We start from the raw sequence: 21,991 nt of genomic DNA, 5'->3' as shown, positions 1-21,991 counted from the left end.
CAGTCAGAGTACTTAGTATTTGGTACTCTCTTAGCCCAGCATTAAGGGAAGCAATATTAGGATATGATTAAGCCCTTGGGGCTCAATATTGCTATCTCTTGTTAGGTTTTGGGAAGTTTAGTTTCTGTCTAACATTACCCTAGCCTAAAATTTTTTTCCTCATTTATTTAAATGTGTGTTTTTCTCCAGCTATTACAGTTAGTTGTATATTAGCGGAGTATCTCAGATTTGTTATTATGGCTCCTAAGGGTGCAGGGAACGCTAAAAATGCTAAAGGTGTTAAAAAGCCGAAGGGTTCCCCATCGGGCTTGGAAGATATTTCCCAGAATCCACCTGCCCCTATCTCCCCGGAGGATCCGGAGGTTGCTGCCCTGGGTGAGCCATCGGGGTTGCTAGGTGCTATGGCGGGCCCTATTCAACCAACTCCTTCCTATGTCACGGAAGAGATGTTAGCCTCCACCTTGGGTGGATTTGAAAAGAGGATGGCCGCTCTTATTACGGCCTCTTTATCCGGGAAGAAGCGGGCTAGGTCCCCGTCTCCCAGGTTTGAATCTCCTGAGGAAGATGTCCTTTCCACTGAGGAATTGGAAGATACAGGAGACCAGGCTGAGGATCATCTGGACCATTTGGGTTCTGAAGATTCTACTATAGAAGAACCTTTTTCAGCTTCTCACGCAGAAAAATTGTGGGTTCAGTCCTTAACGGATATGGTGCGGTCAGCTTTTAAAATGCCTTTGCCTCAGCCTCTGGCCTCCGCTGTGTCCTCATTGGGCTCCCTAAAAGCGCCCCAAGCCAACCTGGTGTTCCCGGTCCATCCTTTGTTAAAGGACCTGATATTTCAGGACTGGGTTAAGCCAGACAGGATTTTTTTGCCTCCTAAAAGGTTCGCAGTTATGTACCCTTTAGAGGAGGAGTTTTCAAAAAAATGGGCTGTCCCCACTGTTGACGCAGCCATATCATGTGTCAATAAAGCTTTAACGTGTCCAGTGGACAATATTCACATGTTCAAAGATCCTGTGGATAAAGGGCTTGAGACCTTACTAAAGGCATCCTTTTCCACAGCGGGGGCAGTGGTCCAGCCAGCTGTAGCTGCCATTGGCGTCTGCCAGGCTTTAAAAGACCAGGCCAAGCAGGCCCTAAAGGACCTCCCGGCTCAACAGGCTCAGGACTTAGCCGATCTACCTAGAGCCTTATGTTTCGCGGTAGACGCTATCAAGGATTCAATCCAACAGGCGTCCCGCCTATCCCTGTATTTGGTCCACATGAGAAGATTACTTTGGTTAAAGAACTGGTCTGCAGAAACCCCCTGCAAAAAACTCCTTACAGGATTCTCCTTTCAAGGAGAGAGATTGTTTGGAGAAGATCTTGACAAATATATTCAAAAGATCTCTAGTGGTAAGAGCACCCTTTTGCCGGTTAAGAAAAGGTTCCGAGGTCCCTCTTTTAAGCGCCCAACCTCTCCAGTTCCAGGGCCCTCATTCTCTAGGCAGTATCGACGGCCTCCTGGACGCGCAGCTGCAAACAGGCCCCAGGGGCAAGCTGCAGGGAACAAGAGACCGTGGAACCGTAAGCCGGTTAAGGCTGCCCCTAAGGCAGCCTTGTGAAGGGGCGCCCCCACTCTCTCGAGTGGGGGGAAGACTCCGGTTGTTCTCGGAGTTGTGGGGGGCCCAAGTTACCGACCAATGGGTTCTGTCCTCAGTAACTCAGGGGTACAAGCTGGAGTTTCGGGAGTTCCCCCCTCCTCACTTTCAAATGTCAAGACTTCCAGGCGACCCTCAGAGACAGGCATCGCTTCTGTCCGCCCTAGAGCGACTCCTATCCCAAGGAGTGATTATGGAAGTACCAGCAGGGGAGCAAGGACAAGGGTTTTACTCAAACCTCTTCGTTGTCCCGAAGCCAAACGGCGAAGTCAGGCCTATTCTGGACCTAAAGTTATTAAACCGCTTTTTAAGAGTCCGGTCTTTTCGAATGGAGTCCATTCGTTCGGTGGTGGCCGCCCTCCAAGGAAAGGAGTTCTTGGCCTCCATCGATATAAAGGACGCATACCTGCACGTTCCGATTTTCCCAGGCCATTACAGGTATCTGCGTTTTGCCCTAAACTATCGGCATTATCAGTTCGTGGCTCTTCCGTTCGGACTAGCCACGGCCCCTCGGGTTTTTACGAAGATCCTGGCCCCCGTATTAGCCATCCTAAGGGAACAGGGCATTCTGATCATGGCCTACCTAGACGATCTTCTGGTAGTCGACCACTCAGCGGCCGGTCTAAATCGGGCAGTGTTGCTAGCAGTAAACTGCCTAGAGTCCCTGGGTTGGGTTCTAAACCGGGACAAATCGGCTTTACAGCCCACAAGAAGGTTGGAGTATCTAGGTCTGATTTTAGATACAAGACAACAACGGATCTTCCTGCCCCAGTCCAGAGTGGACTCGATAAGGGAGTTAATCCACATAGTCCTAAGCAGCACAAGGCCATCTATACGCCTCTGCATGCGCCTGTTGGGAAAGCTAGTGGCCACCTTCGAGGCAGTGCCCTATGCCCAGATCCATTCTCGGAGGCTACAGAGAGCAATTCTCGCGGCCTGGGACAAAAGACTCCAGGCCTTGGATCTTCCCATTTCCCTTCCCTATGCGGTAAGGCAGAGCCTGTGTTGGTGGCTAGTCACAAAAAATCTTCTGAAAGGAAGATCGTTCAATCCCCCCTCATGGAGGATAGTAACCACGGACGCCAGCCTATCAGGTTGGGGTGCAGTCCTAGACGATTTAACCCTACAGGGGAAATGGTCAAGGGCAGAATCAGCCCTACCCATAAATGTCTTAGAGATCCGAGCAGCTCGGTTGGCTCTTTTGGGCTGGACGGAGGTTCTGCAGGGCTCCCCAGTAAGGGTACAATCCGACAATGCCACTGCCGTAGCTTATATAAACCACCAGGGTGGCACCAGGAGTCAGGCAGCCCAAAGGGAGGTAGATCGGATCTTTTCATGGGCAGAAGCCCATGTCCCCTGCATCTCAGCTATCTTTATCCCCGGGGTGGACAATTGGCAAGCGGACTTCCTCAGCCGCCAACAGATGTCCCCAGGGGAGTGGTCCCTCCATCCCGAAGTGTTCCAGGTCATTTGCCGGAAGTGGGGTACTCCGGAGGTGGACATTATGGCGTCCAGATTCAATGCCAAAGTAGCAAACTTTGTCTCTCGAACGAGGGATCCATTGGCCTGCGGGACAGATGCCTTGGTGTGTCCTTGGCATCAGTTTGCGCTAATCTATGCCTTCCCTCCAATACGGATGCTACCCCGTCTTCTTCACAGAATTCAAAGGGAACGCAAGCCAGCGATTCTAGTGGCCCCAGCGTGGCCCCGAAGACCTTGGTACTCCTTGATAAAAAGGATGACCGTAGAGGAGCCTTGGGTCCTCCCTCTACGTCCGGACCTCCTCTCACAAGGGCCATTCTACCACCCTGCCTTACAGGCCCTAAATTTAACGGCCTGGCGGCTGAGTCCCTGATTCTCAGAAACAGAGGCCTTTCAGGGCAGGTCGTTTCTACCCTTATAAACGCAAGAAAACCAGTTTCCAGGTTAATATACTATAGGGTGTGGAAGGCCTATATTACCTGGTGTGAAACCAGGAAATGGGATCCCCGCAAATATACTATTGGGAGAATCCTGGAGTTTTTACAGTTGGGAGTGGAAAAAGGTTTGGCGGTCGGCACAATCAAGGGGCAGGTGTCTGCCTTGTCGGTCTTCTTCCAGAGATCGTTGGCTGCCCATTCCTTAATGAAATCCTTTTTACAAGGTGTTATTCGGGTGAATCCCCCGATTAAAGCTCCCCTGTATCCTTGGGATCTAAATTTGGTTCTATCGGCCTTGCAAAGGCAGCCCTTTGAGCCCTTGTCCGTGATTCCTTTGGTCCTTTTGACTAGGAAACTAGTGTTTCTGGTGGCCATGGCATCCGCCAGAAGGGTGTCGGAGTTGGCAGCCTTGTCGTGTAAGGCACCTTATTTATTATTGCATAAGGACAGGGTCGTTTTGCGGCCGCTTCCGTCCTTCCTGCCTAAGGTGGTATCAAATTTTCACCTTAATCAAGATGTGATTCTTCCATCATTTTTTCCAAAGCCTTCTTCTAAGGAAGAGAGGTTACTACATTCCTTGGATGTAGTTAGAGCTGTAAAGATTTACTTGGAAGCTACAGCCCAGATTCGTAAGACGGACGTCTTATTCATTCTGCCGGAAGGGCCCAAGAAGGGCCAGGCAGCGTCTAAGGCCACTATTGCTAAGTGGATTAGGCAGACGATTATTCAGGCCTATGGCCTGAAGGGGAAGAGTCCACCCTTATCGGTTAAGGCTCATTCCACTAGAGCTATAAGTGCCTCTTGGGCAGCGTATCACCAGGTCCCTATGGCTCAGGTCTGCAGGGCAGCAACCTGGTCATCTGTCCACACATTTGCAAAATTTTATCAAATGGACGTTAGGAGGAACGCTGATTCAGCCTTTGGGCAGGCGGTACTGCGGGCCGCAGTTTAATCTCCTCTTGTCCGGTGGCACCTCTTGTTTGGTTTTTTCTGGTTGTCTCCCTCCCCTCATGGAGCATTGCTTGGGGACATCCCATATGTAATGGCTATGCTGCTCTGTGTCCCGTGATGTACGATAAAGAAAAAGGGATTTTTATTAACAGCTTACCTGTAAAATCCTTTTCTTGTAGTACATCACGGGACACAGAGCTCCCACCCCTCTTATGGGGAATTTTGGGATGCATATTGCTTGCTACAAAACTGAGGTACTCCCACTATGGGTGGGGGTTATATAGGGAGGGAACTTCCTGTCGGAGAGTGCCAGTGTCCATCACCTGAAGGTACACTATATAACCCATATGTAATGGCTATGCTGCTCTGTGTCCCGTGATGTACTACAAGAAAAGGATTTTACAGGTAAGCTGTTAATAAAAATCCCTTTTTTGGGGAGTTGGCCAATTACAGCCACACACTAGGGGTCTGTTTGGCTACTTGAGCTGCTTCTTCCTCACATATTTCAGCCCTGCTGTACAGGGACTGCAAGAGGCCAAATCAGATTCAGGCAGTGTTACCAACATACCATTTTGAAATTTACTGACATGACGCCCAAAATTTACTGGCACAGCCAAGTTTTTACCGGCATTTCCAAAAGTTACACAATTACAGTTTTAAGTGCAAATTTCAGTATTTGGACTACAAATAAGTACAATATGCAATTAGCAATGTGATTTAAGGTAGATATTAAAGCAAAAAGCATATTTCTTTTATTTTCAATATAGTAAGTGGCTCAGAGACAGGACTCAGGAGGGCAGGAAATTAGAATGGACAGGCCACACATGAAATTGAGCAGTGTGCATCAGCACAGATCACCAACACGTCCCCTCCTGAGTCACAGTGACAGTGTCTTTCCATGCCAGGTGGTCTCTTCTGTCCCCTCCAGTCCAAACAGCACTGACAGTCCCACTCTCGGCTTGCCTTGCTCCCATCCTGCAGACCTGCACATTAAGCTCTGGCCGCTCAGCTCTGTTCCCTTGCACTATGACATCACACGACACGCTTAGGCACCCCCTCTGCCAGTCCTGCTTCCCGCCGGTACCGCCTGAACACACTGTAGAAGGCACTTGGATGGTCTCAGCTGGCTCCGGACCTGAGCTGCTCATGCAAAGTTCTGAGCCAAGCATCACAGCAATATAATTTTACTGGCAACATTTTCTTCTTACTGCCATTGACTGGCAGGAGAAAAGTGCTTGTTTTTTACTGGCTGCCAGTGAAAATACTGACGGTTGGCAACACTGGATTCAGATACTTACACTGCTTGTACTTAAAATTACAATTAAGGGACATCAATATTTCCATCAGCTCCATAGGGGGTGAGCACTACACACCCTATCTATGCATTAGAGACCAGTGACATCACTGAGAATGCAGCCTATCCATTCACTAGAGACCGGTGACATCACTGAGAATGCAGCCTATCCATTCACTAGAGACCGGTGACATCACTGAGAATGCAGCCTAACCATTTACTAGAGACCGGTGACATCACTGAGAATGCAGCCTATCCATTCACTGGATATCGGTGACATCACTGAGAATACAGCCTATCCATTCACTAGAGATCAGTGATATCACTGAGAATACAGCCTATCCATTCACTGGATATCGGTGACATCACTGAGAATACAGCCTATCCATTCACTGGAGATCAGTGATATCACTGAGAATACAGCCTATCCATTCACTGGATATCAGTGACATCACTGAGAACGCAGCCTATCCATTTACTAGAGACCGCTGATATCACTGAGAATGCAGCCTATCCACTCACTAGAGACCGGTGACATCACTGAGAACGCAGCCTATCCATTTACTAGAGACCGCTGATATCACTGAGAATGCAGCCTATCCATTCACTAGAGATCAGTGATATCACTGAGAATACAGCCTATCCATTCACTGGATATCGGTGACATCACTGAGAATACAGCCTATCCATTCACTGGATATCAGTGACATCACTGAGAACGCAGCCTATCCATTTACTAGAGACCGCTGATATCACTGAGAATGCAGCCTATCCACTCACTAGAGACCGGTGACATCACTGAGAATGCAGCCTATCCATTCACTAGAGACCGGTGACATCACTGAGAATGCAGCCTATCCATTCACTAGAGACCGGTGACATCACTGAGAATGCAGCCTATCCATTCACTAGAGATCGGCGATATCACTGAGAATACAGCCTATCCATTCACTGGATATCAGTGACATCACTGAGAACGCAGCCTATCCATTTACTATTGACCGCTGATATCACTGAGAATGCAGCCTATCACTTCACTAGAGACCGGTGACATCACTGAGAATGCAGCCTATCCATTCACTAGAGACCGGTGACATCACTGAGAATGCAGCCTATCAATTCAATGGAGACAGGTGACATCACTGAGAATGCAGCCTATCCATTCCCTAGAGACCGGTGACATCACTGAAAATGCAGCCTATCCATTCACTAGAGACCGGTGACATCACTGAGAATGCAGCCTTATCCATTCTCCAGTGACATCACTCAATAGTCACAGCAGTGGTCAGTGACTATACTCAGAATTAAACCTTTTCATTCACTATTAAGCATGCAAATGACAGTCAGAACATATACTTGCCCGTTTCTTTAGCTGTAAAGTGTCCGATTCCACGCTCTTCACTGATTGGCCATCAGCTCCGTCATCCTTGACCTCTTTTCGCTTCCTGGCCTCACCCATCGTGCGATTGGAACGCTTGCCAGCTTCTGGGCCTTTTATTACACAAAACAAACATCATTATATTCTAATAGTGCAGCTACAGTGAATCGACAACCCACCCACAAGGAAGTCCACTGATAAATCTGTTTTTAATTGCTGTCACTCGGCATGGCCTAGAGATGTAGAGATAGGTGCTCTGATCAATTTATTGAGCAATGCATTTTTTTATGGCTCACGTAGAGCTGTCATGTAGTAAACATTAGGACACGTGCACAGTGATTTATAGCCGGCAGCGGACAAACATCAAACAGACAAATTTTATACCAATATGGCCAAAGAAGCCGTTTCCATATGTCACAGTGACCTAGGGGAAAATTAAAAACAAAAAACAGCGTGTGGTCCCCCCCCCTAAGACCATTACAGACCCCCGTGCCAAAAAAGAAACAAAATGGCATGGGGGGTCTGCCATGGTCTTGGGGGGGGGGACCCCATGCTGTTTTTTGTTTTTAATTTTGGCGTGGGGTTCCCCCCCCCCTGAAGACTCATACCAGACTCAAAGGATCTGGTATGGTCGGATCCTGTTCATTAAAGTCGCATGGAAGTCAGACATGAAGTCGTAGAGCAAAGTCTGACTGAGGGAACAGGTCTACCTACGTCTGAACTAATTAGTATTAACCACTTAAGACCCGGACCAAAATGCAGCTAAAGGACCTTGCCCCTTTTTGCGATTCGGCACTGCGTCGCTTTAACTGACAATTGCGCGGTCGTGCGACGTGGCTCCCAAACAAAATTTGCAGCCTTTTTTTTCCCACAAATAGAGCTTTCTTTTGGTGGTATTTGATCACCTCTGCGGTTTTTATTTTTTGCGCTATAAACAAAAATAGAGTGACAATTTTGAAAAAAATGCAATATTTTTTACTTTTTGCTATAATAAATATCCCCCAAAAATATATAAAAAAAAATAATTGTTTTCCTCAGTTTAGGCCGATACGTATTCTTCTACCTATTTTTGAAAAAAAAAAATCGCAATAAGCGTTTATCAGTTGGTTTGCGCAACATTTATAGCGTTTACAAAATAGGGGATAGTTTTATTGCATTTTTATTAAATTTTTTTTTTTTTTACTACTAATGGCGGCGATCAGCAATTTTTTTCGTGACTGCGACATTATGGCGGACACTTCAGACAATTTTGACACATTTTTGGGACCATTGTCATTTTCACAGCAAAAAATGCATTTAAAATGCATTGTTTATTGTGAAAATGACAATTGCAGTTTGGGAGTTAACCGCTGATGGGGTTATGTGTGACCTCAAGTGTGTTTACAACTGTAGGGGGGTGTGGCTGTAGGTGTGACGTCATTGATTGTGTCCCCCTATAAAAGGGATCACACGATTGATGACGCCGCCACAGTGAAGAACGGGGAAGCCGTGTTCACACACGGCTCTCCCCGTTCTTCAGCTCCGGGGACCGATGACGGGACTCCAGGGGCGATCAGTTCCGCGAGTCCCGCGGTCACGGTGCTTCGGACCGGGCCCGCAACCCCACGGCTGGGCTTAAAGGACAACGTACATATACGTTGATGTGCCCAGCCGTGCCATTCTGCCGACGTATATCGGCGTGAAGGGGTCCTTAAGTGGTTAAACAGAATAGGAAGACAAAGGGAGAAACCAAAATGACAAAGTGAATACGTTGTAGTGGCGCATAACCGCCAATACATGTCAGCATACTACAGAACTATAGAGAACAGAGAGAAAATACATATATTAAGTGATGCAGAATGGGTGGAGGGTGTCAATGGGGACAAGAAGTCACAGACCGGACGAAAATAATTTTCAGAAGTTCAAACCCTTTCTCCATTTTTTAGCTAGTCATTAGCCACTAACAGGCCAGGTTTGCAAGATAACTGAAATACATCACAGGTGATAGAATTTGCTGCTCAGTGATTGCAATATTCTAGTCTGCATCTCCCCCAAGGTAATGCATAAAATCTGGCATGTTGGTGGGCCCTGAGGACAGGGTTGATGACCACTGCCTTATCGGATATAGTTAATGAGCTCCGACTCCCGGTGAAGACCATCGGATCTGCAACAGGGACAATCTGTCATTGCTGCTTAAAGGACCCTCATACCATCCTTGTTTAGCTGCATCTCTCATTAGGATAAAAAGCTTGAACAGGCTGCCTTGGGTTCCTCTTTTTAGAAGCAGTGTCAGAATTGATGCTTAACCTTTGCTTATCCTTTCAGGTTATGTTCAAATGGTACTCCATTGTACATATGTGTATATAGTATCCTGTTTGTCAACTGTCTAAACTGGCATACCGGAGGAATCATTCTGCTGAGTTTGTGCCGTTATTTAAATCTCAGTCGAACCATTACTGCCTTTGTACAACAATATCTTATCTGAAGTATTCCAGTAAACGTTAATAGAATATAAACGCATTGAGTGTTGTCTCATTACTGAAAGGTGCTGCAATAATGTCTGAACCTAGAGTGTCAGGTGGGTTGGAATGTTTACAGGGTCACGGTGATGCAGATGAGTAGGTAAATCCAAGCAGTCCCCGAGGGGGCGGTGCTACATCTACAATTGCATAGCTGATGTACAATGCATAAGGGTCCAGTAATCTTGAGAGAAAAAAACATTGATAACCCAATAGCCTCAAGTCTCTAGGTAGTAATTAGTACATTCCTGCCTACAGCTACAGCACGTCCAAGATGGAGTTTGCCAAAAATATTTGCCAGAAAGAAACCGTAGGGGACAAAGCTCTATTCATAATGGGATTATGGGGTTTTCCCTAATTAGAGAAATGCTATCCCTCCATCAAACACGTACCTTGGAGCCCATGGAATGTTCTCTTAGCTCTGTTTACAGTTTAGCCAGGTTGGATCCAGGCTGACTCGAATATATCCCTACGTGCTCTGTACAGTGCTACTTAATATATCAGCACTATATACATACAAAATAATATATAAATGTGTAGCGCTACACCCACACAAGCCACTAATAGATTGGTCCTATCAACCCCCCATTCAAAGCAAACACAGCCAGGCACACGTAATTTTTGGCACCCTTGCTTTGGCTCAAAAGATCAGCCTAGGGAAGAGGGTCTCCAAACTTTCTAAACAGAGGGACAGTTTTTTGTCCTTCAGGCTTTAGAAGTAACGGACTGTGGCCAGCGGGAGTCAAAATGTTCCGGTGGTCAGTGGGAATAAATATCACATTTGGTATTCGATGGAGAAATAGCGCCCTATCTTTGGTATCATTGGGAATAATAGTGCCCCTGTAGTTGGTGTCAACGGGAGAAATGGTGCCCCATTACCACGGATAAAGGCAAGCAAAGGGCGGAATCTGGCCCCTGGGCAAAAGTTTGGAGACCACTGGTCTAGGTGATTTCTTTTTTTTAAATTAGAACATACATTTGGTTGGGTATGGGGAGAATGGGATACCCCGAAACTGTAGAATTGAACTTGAGGACTGCTTGGCTTCTAGTTGCTCTATATTGCACAACCTCTGGCTGCACTGCACCCTCGACTGTATTGTTCAACTCCTGGCTGTACTGGGCAAACTTCAGCTCCTAGCTGATCGGCACAACTCCTCTGAAAAAGGGGGATCATTACTCACCCAGCCCCAAGAAGGTTGGACCTCCCCCCCCCCCCCCCCCTTCCAACTCCCTTCTAGCTCAGCTCAGTTTCTGAACAAGAATCTTTGGTAAGCCTAGCTGGGACCTTGACATCTTCACTCTGGCCCCTTTAGCTTTCTCTGCCCCGGGGGGCAGGCCTCAGACTACTTTTGGGTTATCCTTTTACCTTTTGGGCACACTTTTGGGTTATCCTTTTACCTTTTGGGCACACCTCCCCAGGGATTGGTTGGAGTTCCATAAATATTCAGGCTGCCTGTCTTGCTCTACCTACCCCTATACTTCTAGAAGTCTTTAGAGGACAGGGAGGAGTAACAGAACAGACTGTAAAACACTGAACAGCCCGAAGCAATCAAACCCTGCTCCAATTTTTACAGGTGCCAACTAAATTAACCGGGCAGCCTACTCTGAACTAGAAGGGTGCTACAGATGTTTCAACCTATGGATGCTCCCTTCCATCTCTTAAGTCTTGAGTGACCAGATGTCTCTAGTTTTCAGGCACAGTCCCAGATTTTAGGGGGCTGTCCCTGGAACAAAAGGTCCCCAATTTCATCCCTAGTTTAAAAAAAACGTGTCCCAGATTTCTTTCCAGTTTTATTAATGGTGTCCCCATCCCAAACGGCTTCAGGCTAATCCATTTTAGCATGTTTTTGTGATTGGCCTGGTCCTAGAGCAGGAAGGCGGGAAGGGAAGGGGGTGTTTGCTCCTCTCTCTGCTTTTGCATATTTTATTGCAGGAGATAATAATATAGATTATTTGCTACCTTGTCCTTGTGATGGGGAACTGCAGTGTACACCCAGGCCAGCACTCAGGGCCTATCCTAGGCAGGGTGCACGGGGTGCTTTGCAACCAGGCGCCTGCAGAGGTGGGGGCGCCGAAGTAGCAGAGTTCTCCACTCCTTCCTTATCTCCTTGTTTGTGTCCGTTCAGAACTAGTGTTCTGAGCATAGGTGTGTGTCCGTCCAGAACTGATGTGTCTCTGACCATCTCCTGTACTATGTCTGTAGCCTCTGACCATCTCCTTTACCATGTCTGCAGTCTCGAACCGTCTCCTGTATAATGTCTGCAGTCTCTGACCGTCTCCTTTATAATGTCTGCAGTCTCTGACTGTCTCCTTTATAATGTCTGCAGTCTCTGACCGTCTCCTTTATAATGTCTGCAGTCTCTGACCGTCTCCTTTATAATGTCTGCAGTCTCTGACCGTCTCCTTTATAATGTCTGCAGTCTCTGACCGTCTCCTTTATAATGTCTGCAGTCTCTGACCGTCTCCTTTATAATGTCTGCAGTCTCTGACCGTCTCCTTTATAATGTCTGCAGTCTCTGACCGTCTCCTTTATAATGTCTGCAGTCTCTGACCGTCTCCTTTATAATGTCTGCAGTCTCTGACCGTCTCCTTTATAATGTCTGCAGTCTCTGACCGTCTCCTTTATAATGTCTGCAGTCTCTGACCGTCTCCTTTATAATGTCTGCAGTCTCTGACCGTCTCCTTTATAATGTCTGCAGTCTCTGACCGTCTCCTTTATAATGTCTGCAGTCTCTGAACGTCTCCTTTGTAATGTCTGCAGTCTCTGACCGTCTCCTTTATAATGTCTGCAGTCTCTGACCGTCTCCTGTATCATGTCTGTAGTATGTCTGGGGGCTCTTTCTAACAGACTCTCTAACAAAAGCCCTCTCTGTGTCCATCAGAGAGGCCCCCCCCCCCTCCAGGTCCCAATAAAGTACTCTGCTTCTCTTCCTGTATTTTGTTTATTGTTAAGAGATCATGTAAGGATCCCAGGGTAATGAATACTTTGTGGGGGAGCATCTCTGTGGTTGAGTTATTGCCATAGAAACATTTGTAAAGAGGAGGAGTTAGTAAAATGACCATGCCCATGTGGGGGCGCCAGAAATATTTCTGCGCCCAGGCGCCCGTTACCCTAGGATCGGCCCTGCCTGCACTCTTGACCCAGAGCAAAGCAGGCTTAGGCCAATATTACACAAAATCCATTTAAGCCCCACACATTTACTTCAGACACATCAAACTTATGGGTGCCCTTCACATCCCGTTATCCTCACCCCCACTCTGCCCCTGCAGTGGGCATGGTCAGCAGGGGGCCTTTAGATTTAATTTGGAAAATCCGGTCACCTTAAAATTCCCTTCATTAGAAAAGACAGACCAACTTAAGACTGAAGGTTCTGGAAGGCTCTGGAGGGGCAGGACCAACCTTGGCAGCCTCACTAACCATTGTGAAGGCTCCGGAGGGTAGGAGACCAAGCTTGGCAGGCTCACTGACTATTATAAAAGCTCAAGAGGGCAGAACCAAGCTTGGCAGCCTCACTGACCATTGTGAAGGCTCCGGACTTGACTTTTACATGACCGGTCAGAATTTGTATACAACTTCAGCTTCCTACATCTCGGGTTCTACTGATCAATGACATACAATTTTCATTGCAGTTGACCTTTACTGTATTTTCATCTTTTGCGCACACCGCAACCTAATCCCCGACTTTGACCTACCCCATAAACTAAACTACTAACCTACAGTGAGCACATCCCCACAGGTATAGGACTCCATTTTACTGATGGTGTTCTATGCAGTCCAAAGTTGGATACTGGCTCCAATCATATTTGGAAAATTGGTCAGTAGAACACAGCGGAACATCCTTCAGGAACATACGAATGTGACAGACTCACCCCGGACAGAGGCTTTTGAAGGGGACTGCAGGCTAGCCTCCTGCCTACTGACTATGGGCCCTGGCTTTTAAGGGAGCATTGCTCTTTGCAGCAGCAGAGGGAGGAGGAGGGGAGTCGAACTTCTGACATACCTTACTGCAGCAAGGTTGGATGGAAGTGGGGACAGGGTACCTTTAAAAAACGATCTGTGTATGGTTTGAGGTAAAAAGGCCTGGTATTAGCTCTCAGTCGGCTCAGAAAGGTTTGGAGGGCAGGAGGCACTGTTTAGCGGAAGCACCCAATCGGGGTGCCAAGCGGTTCCTTCACAAAGAACCTCAGTGTTCTGCATGGGAGGGGCAACTTTCATGTTGAACTAGTGTTATTCTCTCTCTTATCATTTATTGAGTGTGAAGAATGTTTGGCATTTTCCTAAATAGTTTCTTAATTATGTTCAGGACAAAAGCACAGCAGGGGGTGCGAGGCAGCACAGAGGTTTATGACTATGCTGTGAATAGTCAGTGCAATTTGATATCCTGCTACTCGGGGCTATTTATCATTCACAACACACACACCACTCAATGGATCTGAGGGGGCAGGCTTGGCTCAAGAGATTATACCCTGCCAGTGCTCACGTCCAAAATTACATAACACTGGTAATTATGCTGAAAGATTACACAGGTAAGTATAGTGGTGTGTTATTTGGAAGCACCTTCATGCCAAGGAAAAGCTTTAGCAAAATGATAGCCAAAGACTGAGCCCTACAGAGAGAGTGCCAGAGGCTGAGCCATACAGAGAGAGTGCCAGAGACCAAGCCATACAGAGAGAGCGCCAGAGACCGGGACATGCAGAGAGAGTGCCAGGGACCGGGCCATACAGAGAGAGCACCAGAGACCGGGCCATACAGAGAGAGCGCCAGAGGCCAAAACGAGAGAGCGCCAGAGCCCGGGCCAAACAGAGAGAGCGCCAGAGACCGGGCCAAACCGAGACAGCACCAGTGAACGAGCCAAACCGAGAGTGCGCCAGAGACCGGGACATACAGAGAGAGTGCCAGAGACTGAGCCAAACCGAGAGAGCACCAGAGACCGGGCCATACAGAGAGAGCGCCAGAGACCGGGCCATACAGAGAGAGCGCCAGAGACCGGGCCATACAGAGAGAGCGCCAGAGACCGAGCCATACAGAGAGAGTGCCAGAGACCGAGCCATACAGAGAGAGTGCCAGAGACTGACCCATACAGAGAAAGACCAAGTCATACCAGAGAGAGCGCCAGAGACCGAGCCATACATAGAAAGACCAAGTCATACCAGAGACCGAGCCATACAGAGAGAGCAACAGAGACCGAGCCATACAGAGAGAGCAACAGAGACTGACCCATACAGAAAAAGACCAAGTCATACAAGAGAGTCATTCCTTTGTATTTGGCCTCACATCTGGTCTGTGTATGGTTTGGGGAAAAAAGGCCTGGTATTAGCTTTCGGTCTGCTCAGAACAGTTTGGAGGGCAGGAGGCACTGTTTGGCGGAAGCACCTAATCGGGGTGCCAAGCGGTTCCTTCACAAAGAACCTCAGTGTTCTGCATGGGAGGGACAACGTTCATGTTGAAATAAATATGGTTATTCTCTCTCCAATCATTTATTGAGGGTTATGAAGAATGTTTGGCATTTTCCTAAATAGTTTCTTAATTTATGTTTAGGACAACATTACAGCAGGGGGTGTGAGGCAGCACAGAGGTTTATGACTATGCTGTGAATAGTCAGTGCAATTTGATATCCTGCTACTCGGGGGCTATTCATCATTCACAACACACACCACTGAATGGATCTGAGGGGGCAGGCTTGGCTCAAGAGATTATACCCTGCCAGTGCTCACGTCCAAAATTACATAACACTGGTAATTATGCTGAAAGATTACACAGGTAAGTATAGTGGTGTGTTATTTGGAAGCACCTTCATGCCAAGGAAAAGCTTTAGCAAAATGATAGCCAAAGACAGAGAGAGTGCCAGAGACAGGGACATACAGAGAGAGCGCCAGAGACCGGGACATACAGAGAGAGCGCCAGAGACCGAGCCATACAGAGAGAGCGCCAGAGACCGAGCCATACAGAGAGAGCGCCAGAGACCGAGCCATACAGAGAGAATGCCAGAGACCGAGCCATACAGAGAGAGTGCCAGAGACCGAGCCATACAGAGAGAGCACCGGAGACAAGCAAAACAGAGAGAGTTCCGGAGACTGAGCCATACAGAGAAAGCGCTGGAGACCGAGCCATACAGAGAGAGCGCTGGAGACTGAGCCATACAGAGAGAGCGCTGGAGACCGAGCCATACAGAGAGAATGCCAGAGACCGAGCCATACAGAGAGAGTGCCAGAGACCGAGCCATACAGAGAGAGCACCGGAGACAAGCAAAACAGAGAGAGTTCCGGAGACTGAGCCATACAGAGAAAGCGCTGGAGACCGAGCCATACAGAGAGAGCGCTGGAGACTGAGCCATACAGAGAGAGCGCTGGAGACCGAGCCATACAGAGAGAGCACCAGAGACTGAGCTACATTGAGAGAGAGAGAGTACCATAGACTGACCCATACATAGAAAGACCAAGTCATACCAGAGAAAGCACCAGAGACCGAGCCATACAGAGAGAGCGCCGGAGACCGAGCCATACAGAGAGAGCGCCGGAGACCGAGCCATACAGAGAGAGCGCCGGAGACCGAGCCATACAGAGAGAGCGCCGGAGACCGAGCCATACAGAGAGAGCGCCCGGAGACCGAGCCATACAGAGAGAGCGCCCGGAGACCTAGCCATACAGAGAGAGCGCCGGAGACCGAGCCATACAGAGAGAGCGCCGGAGACCGAGCCATACAGAGAGAGCGCTGGAGACCGAGCCATACAGAGAGAGCGCCGGAGACCGAGCCACACAGAGAGAGCGCCGGAGACCGAGCCACACAGAGAGAGCGCGCCGGAGACCGGGCCATACAGAGAGAGCGCCGGAGACCGGGCCATACAGAGAGAGCGCCCGGAGACCTAACCATACAGAGAGAGCGCCCGGCGACCTAACCATACAGAGAGAGCGCTGAAAAAAGCCATACAGAGAGAGCGCCGGAGACCTAGCCATAAAGAGAGAGCGCCGGAGACCGAGCTATACAGAGAAAGACCAAGTCATACCAGAGAAAGCTGCAGAGACCGAGCCATACAGAGAGAGGGCCAGAGACCAATCCATACAGAGAGAGGGCCGGAGACTGAGCCATACAGAGAGAGCGCCGGAGACCGAGCCATACAGAGAGAGCGCCCGGAGACCTAGCCATACAGAGAGAGCGCCGGAGACCGAGCCATACAGAGAGAGCGCCGGAGACCGAGCCATACAGAGAAAGACCAAGTCATACCAGAGAAAGCTGCAGAAACCCGAGCCATACAGAGAGAGCGCTGGAGACCGAGCCATACAGAGAGAGTGCCCGTAGAGCTAGCCATACAGAGAGAGCGCCGGAGACCGAGCCATACAGAGAGAGTGCCGGAGACCGAGCCATACAGAGAGAGCGCCGGAGACCGAGCCATACAGAGAGAGCGCCGGAGACCGAGCCATACAGAGAGAGCGCCGGAGACCGAGCCATACAGAGAGAGCGCCGGAGACCGAGCCATACAGAGAGAGCGCCCGGAGACCTAACCATACAGAGAGAGCGCCGGAGACCAAGCCATACAGAGAGAGCGCCGGAGACCGAGCAATACAGAGAGAGCGCCCAGAGACCGGGCCATACAGAGAGAGCGCCCGGAGACCGAGCCATACAGAGAGAGCGCCCAGAGACCTAGCCATACAGAGAGAGCGCCCGGAGACCGAGCCATACAGAGAGAGCGCCGGAGACCGAGCCATACAGAGAGAGCCCCCGGCAACCTAGCCATACAGAGAGAGCGCCGGAGACCGAGCCATACAGAGAGAGCGACCGGAGACCTAGCCATACAGAGAGAGCGCCGGAGACCGAGACATTATTGGAGACTATTAGTGAGGTCAATGATGATGAAAATCATAAAAAAAAAAAAAAAAGCTGTGTTCCCCGCTGCTCTATTCTCCCAGAGGAGGGGAGAGAAAGATTTGATCTGGTTGGAGCTCACACCGGGCTATGCACTCCAATGGGAAAAAGAGCTGGGAATTATGGCACTGAGCCCCAACATTACTATTAGTTAGAGTGACCCTTTAACTTGGGCTTGCAGCAGCTTGTGCAATGTTCTGGTAATACGGGCTGCACCCACATACACAATAAAGATCTATTATCTGCATAATGTCCCAGATTAGGTTCACCCAATGCAATATCAGAGCCAGCCACCCATGTGCACATTAATGTAATAACGGTTGTTGCGCTCGTTTGTTTCTGAAACGCAGGCTTAAAAAAGCTGGGAAGCATGAAGCGTATCTTTTGGGCTGACATCCAGAACTTCTTCTGTATTTTGCAACAAAAGTGTTAAGAATGTCACGGTGTCACATTGTGTAAAAATGTAACAAATATAGGAGACGGCGGCCAAATTTCCCCAAGATGATTTCACAGCAGCAAAAAAAAAAAAAAAAATCTATACAACCAGATTGTACAATCTCATGCTGGGTACATATGAGGACAAACCTATACAATCTATCCATCAGACAGGCCCTTGCACTACATAGCTGACGGTAGATCTAAAAGAGATTGTACAATCAGATTGTATAGTGTATGGTCGCCTTAAATGTCATTGGCCCAGATTCAAAAAGCAATTGCGTCTGCGTTTCCATGGTTACGCAGCGCAATTGCTTACTTGCTCCGGCGTTTCGAATGCTCCTGATTCAGGAACCTCGTTACGCCGACTGCAGCCTAAGATATGACTAGCATAAGGCTCTTATGCCAGTCATATCGTAGGCTGCATTCTTACGATGGCCGCTAGGGGGCGTTCCCGTAGTGTTCAGCGTATAGTATGCAAATTGCATACTAACGCCGATTCACGACCCTACGCGAGCCCTGCGTACGCAGTTTACGTCGTTTGCGTACGTCGGTTTTTGCGTAAGGCTGCCCCTGCTATTAGCAGGGGCAGCCAATGCTACGTATACCCGTCGTTCCCGCGTCGCGTTTTTGAAAAATAACGTCGTTTGCGTAAGTGAATCGTGAATAGCCTTGGGGGCCATTCACATTCACTTTAAAGCAAATGACGTCCGTGCGACGTCATTTACCGCAATGCACGTCGGGAAAGTTTCCCGACGGAGCATGCGCACTACGTTCGGCGCGGGAACGCGCCTAATTTAAATGATCCACGCCCCCCATGGGATCATTTAAATTGCGCACTCTTACGCCGGGCATTTTTCAGGAGCGCCCACGCAATTTACGGGGGCAACTGCTCCGTGAATCAAGCGTAGCGCAGGAAATTTACGGAGGCGCAGCGGCAAAACGGTGCGCTGCGCCTCCGTAAGAAATGGGCAAATGTACCTGAATCTACCCCACTGTTCCAAACTTTCCAAATCTAACATATATATCTTATAGCAATGACAAGACTACTGACTGAATATAAAAACACATGGGAGTGACATCACTACTTTTCAAATATATTTGGAAGGATTTGCCTATTGAACATACAAAATTATAAATACAAATGTGACAGCAGTAATAATAATATACAGAAATGCTGGACAGAACCCTCCCATCCCATCATGTCCCAGACTGGGATGTCGGTAGTGCCTGTCCACGGTACCCAAGTGCTGGCAGTCCCTGGGTGTCAGTGGTACCACAATGTTGTTAGTCACCCAGGTGTTGTGGAATCCCAATTAATAATGGTAGTCCGGGGGCGTCAGTGGTATCTGCGTGATGGTAGTCCCTGGGTGTTGGTGGCACCCAAGTGTTGGCAGTTTGCTATTAGTCCTTGGGTGTTGGTAGTTCCTAAGTGTTGGCAGTCCCTGGGTGACAGTGGTACCCAAGCATTGGTGACGCCTCTGCATCAGTGGTACCGGAATGTTGGTAGTCACTGGGTGTCAGTGCTACCTGAGTATTGATAGTCTTTGGCCATCAGTAGTACTTTGGTGTCAGTGGTACCTGAGTGTTGGTAGTCCCTGGATGTCAGAGATTCCTGAATGTTGGAAGTTTTTAGGTCAGTGGTACCTGAGGGTTGATGGTCTCTAGGTATTGTTGGCACCTGGCTGTTGGTATTCCCTGGATGTCAGTGGTACCTGACTGTTGGTAGTCTCTGGGTCAGTGGTATCTGAGGGTTGATGGTCTCTAGATATTGGTGATACCCCACTGTTGGTATGCCCTGAATGTCAGTGGTATCTGAGTGCTGGTAGTCCCTGAGTGCTGGTAGTGTCTGAATGTCAGTGGTTCCTAAATGTTGGTAGTCTCTGGGTCAGTGGTATCTGAAAATTGAAGGTCTCTGGGTATTGGTAGTACCTGACTGTTGGTAGTCTCTGGATGTCAGTGGTATCTCAGTATTGGTAGTCCCTGGGTGTTAGTAGTACCTGAGTGGTGGTAGTCCCTGGGTGTTAGTAGTACCTGAGTGGTGGTAGTCCCTGGGTGTTAGTAGTATCTGAGTGGTGGTGGTCTCTGAATGTCAGTGGTTCCCAAATGTTGGTAGTCTCTGGGTCAGTGGTATCTGAAAATTGAAGGTCTCTGGGTATTGGTAGTACCTGACTGTTGGTAGTCTCTGGATGTCAGTGGTATCTCAGTATTGTAGTCCCTGGGTGTTAGTAGTACCTGAGTGGTGGTAGTCCCTGGGTGTTAGTAGTACCTGAGTGGTGGTAGTCCCTGGGTGTTAGTAGTACCCGAGTTGTGGTAGTCCCTGGGTGTTAGTAGTACCTGAGTGGTGGTAGTCCCTGGGCGTTAGTAGTACCCGAGTTGTGGTAGTCCCTGGGTGTTAGTAGTACCTGAGTGGTGGTAGTCCCTGGGTGTTAGTAGTACCTGAGTTGTGGTAGTCCCTGGGCATTAGTAGTACCCGAGTGGTGGTAGTCCCTGGGTGTTAGTAGTACCTGAGTGGTGGTAGTCCCTGGGTGTTAGTAGTACCCGAGTTGTGGTAGTCCCTGGGCATTAGTAGTACCCGAGTTGTGGTAGTCCCTGGGCGTTAGTAGTACCCGAGTTGTGGTAGTCCCTGGGTGTTAGTAGTACCTGAGTGGTGGTAGTCCCTGGGTGTTAGTAGTACCTGAGTGGTGGTAGTCCCTGGGTGTTAGTAGTACCTGAGTGGTGGTAGTCCCTGAGTTGTGGTAGTCCCTGGGTGTTAGTAGTACCTGAGTGGTGGTAGTCCCTGGGCGTTAGTAGTACCCGAGTTGTGGTAGTCCCTGGGTGTTAGTAGTACCTGAGTGGTGGTAGTCCCTGGGTGTTAGTAGTACCTAAGTTGTGGTAGTCCCTGGGCATTAGTAGTACCCGAGTGGTGGTAGTCCCTGGGTGTTAGTAGTACCTGAGTGGTGGTAGTCCCTGGGTGTTAGTAGTACCCGAGTTGTGGTAGTCCCTGGGCATTAGTAGTACCCGAGTTGTGGTAGTCCCTGGGCGTTAGTAGTACCCGAGTTGTGGTAGTCCCTGGGTGTTAGTAGTACCTGAGTGGTGGTAGTCCCTGGGTGTTAGTAGTACCTGAGTGGTGGTAGTCCCTGGGTGTTAGTAGTACCTGAGTGGTGGTAGTCCCTGAATGTCAGTGGTTCCCAAATGTTGGTGGTCTCTGGGTCAGTGGTATCTGAAGATTGAAGGTCTCTGGGTATTGGGGGAACCTGACTGTTGGCAGTCCCTAGATGTCAGTAGTACCTGAATGTTGGCAGTCTCTGGGTCAGTGGTAGTATCTGACTGTTGGTGGTCTCTGGTTGTTGATGGTACCCAAGTGCTAGTATTATATGGGTGCTGGCGTTACCTGTGTATCAGAGGTAGTCCCTTGGTGTCGGTGGTACCTGAACGTCGGTAGTACTTGGCAGTCGGTGGTATGGGAATACTGGTATTATCTGAATGCCAGTGGTACCCAAGTACCGGCAGTATCCGAGTTTCAGTGGTACCTGGGTATCGGTGTGCAGCTCTCACGGTCCAGTGCTGATCTCTATGACTGATGCTGGCAGTCCAGAAGTGTTTTTATAGAGCTCAGGTATTCCTATCAGCCTGCAGGCAGAGAGGAGGCAGTGCAGAGGTCATTGTCAGTAATAATTAAACCTGCCCCTAATCACAGTGCAGGAACACAGACGCTGCTGCCTCTCACACTCCGCCTGGATTAATATCTACCATTGTGTCACACAGCAGCCCAGTCACTGCCCCAACAATGGCTGCCCTGGCAGCCCATACAAAGTCTCCTTGTTCTGCAGAACCTACACACAGTGCTGACAGGCTGATCACGATAAGAGACCAGCTGGAGGAGACTGCTTCCACTTCCCAGAAGACTTTTCTAGAGAACTGAGAGAATACCTCATGTGAGACTTCTATTCCCACAAACAGGAGAAATGTGAACCTTCCAGTATACATTCTGCATCTCTCAACACAAGGCCTTCCCACACAGCAGCCTATTATT

At 48.7% G+C, this 21,991-nt stretch overlaps 1 protein-coding gene across 2 annotated transcripts in view; it reads right to left on the bottom strand.

Annotated features, from left to right (window-relative positions):
• Nucleotides 1-21,610, bottom strand: part of SLC7A9 (solute carrier family 7 member 9) — a 50,949-nt gene extending 29,339 nt beyond the window's left edge. Inside the window, exons 1-2 of one of the 2 annotated variants that reach the window (XM_040329457.1) lie at nt 21,489-21,610; nt 7,165-7,295 (exon numbers count right to left, since the gene is read on the bottom strand). In XM_040329457.1, the coding sequence (XP_040185391.1) occupies nt 7,165-7,263 (99 nt within the window). In that variant the 5' untranslated portion in view covers nt 7,264-7,295; nt 21,489-21,610. Of the gene's footprint in view, nt 1-7,164; nt 7,296-21,349 lie in introns of both variants that reach the window. The other variant, XM_040329456.1, reaches the window with a different exon arrangement.
• Between the last annotated feature and the right edge of the window lie 381 nt (nt 21,611-21,991).

Source organism: Rana temporaria, chromosome 11 (genome assembly GCF_905171775.1).
Source record: "Rana temporaria chromosome 11, aRanTem1.1, whole genome shotgun sequence".
NCBI classification, from domain to species: Eukaryota; Metazoa; Chordata; class Amphibia; order Anura; family Ranidae; genus Rana; species Rana temporaria.
The sequence above is the reverse complement of the archived record's forward strand: the minus strand, read 5'-3'. Positions and strand labels throughout refer to the sequence as shown.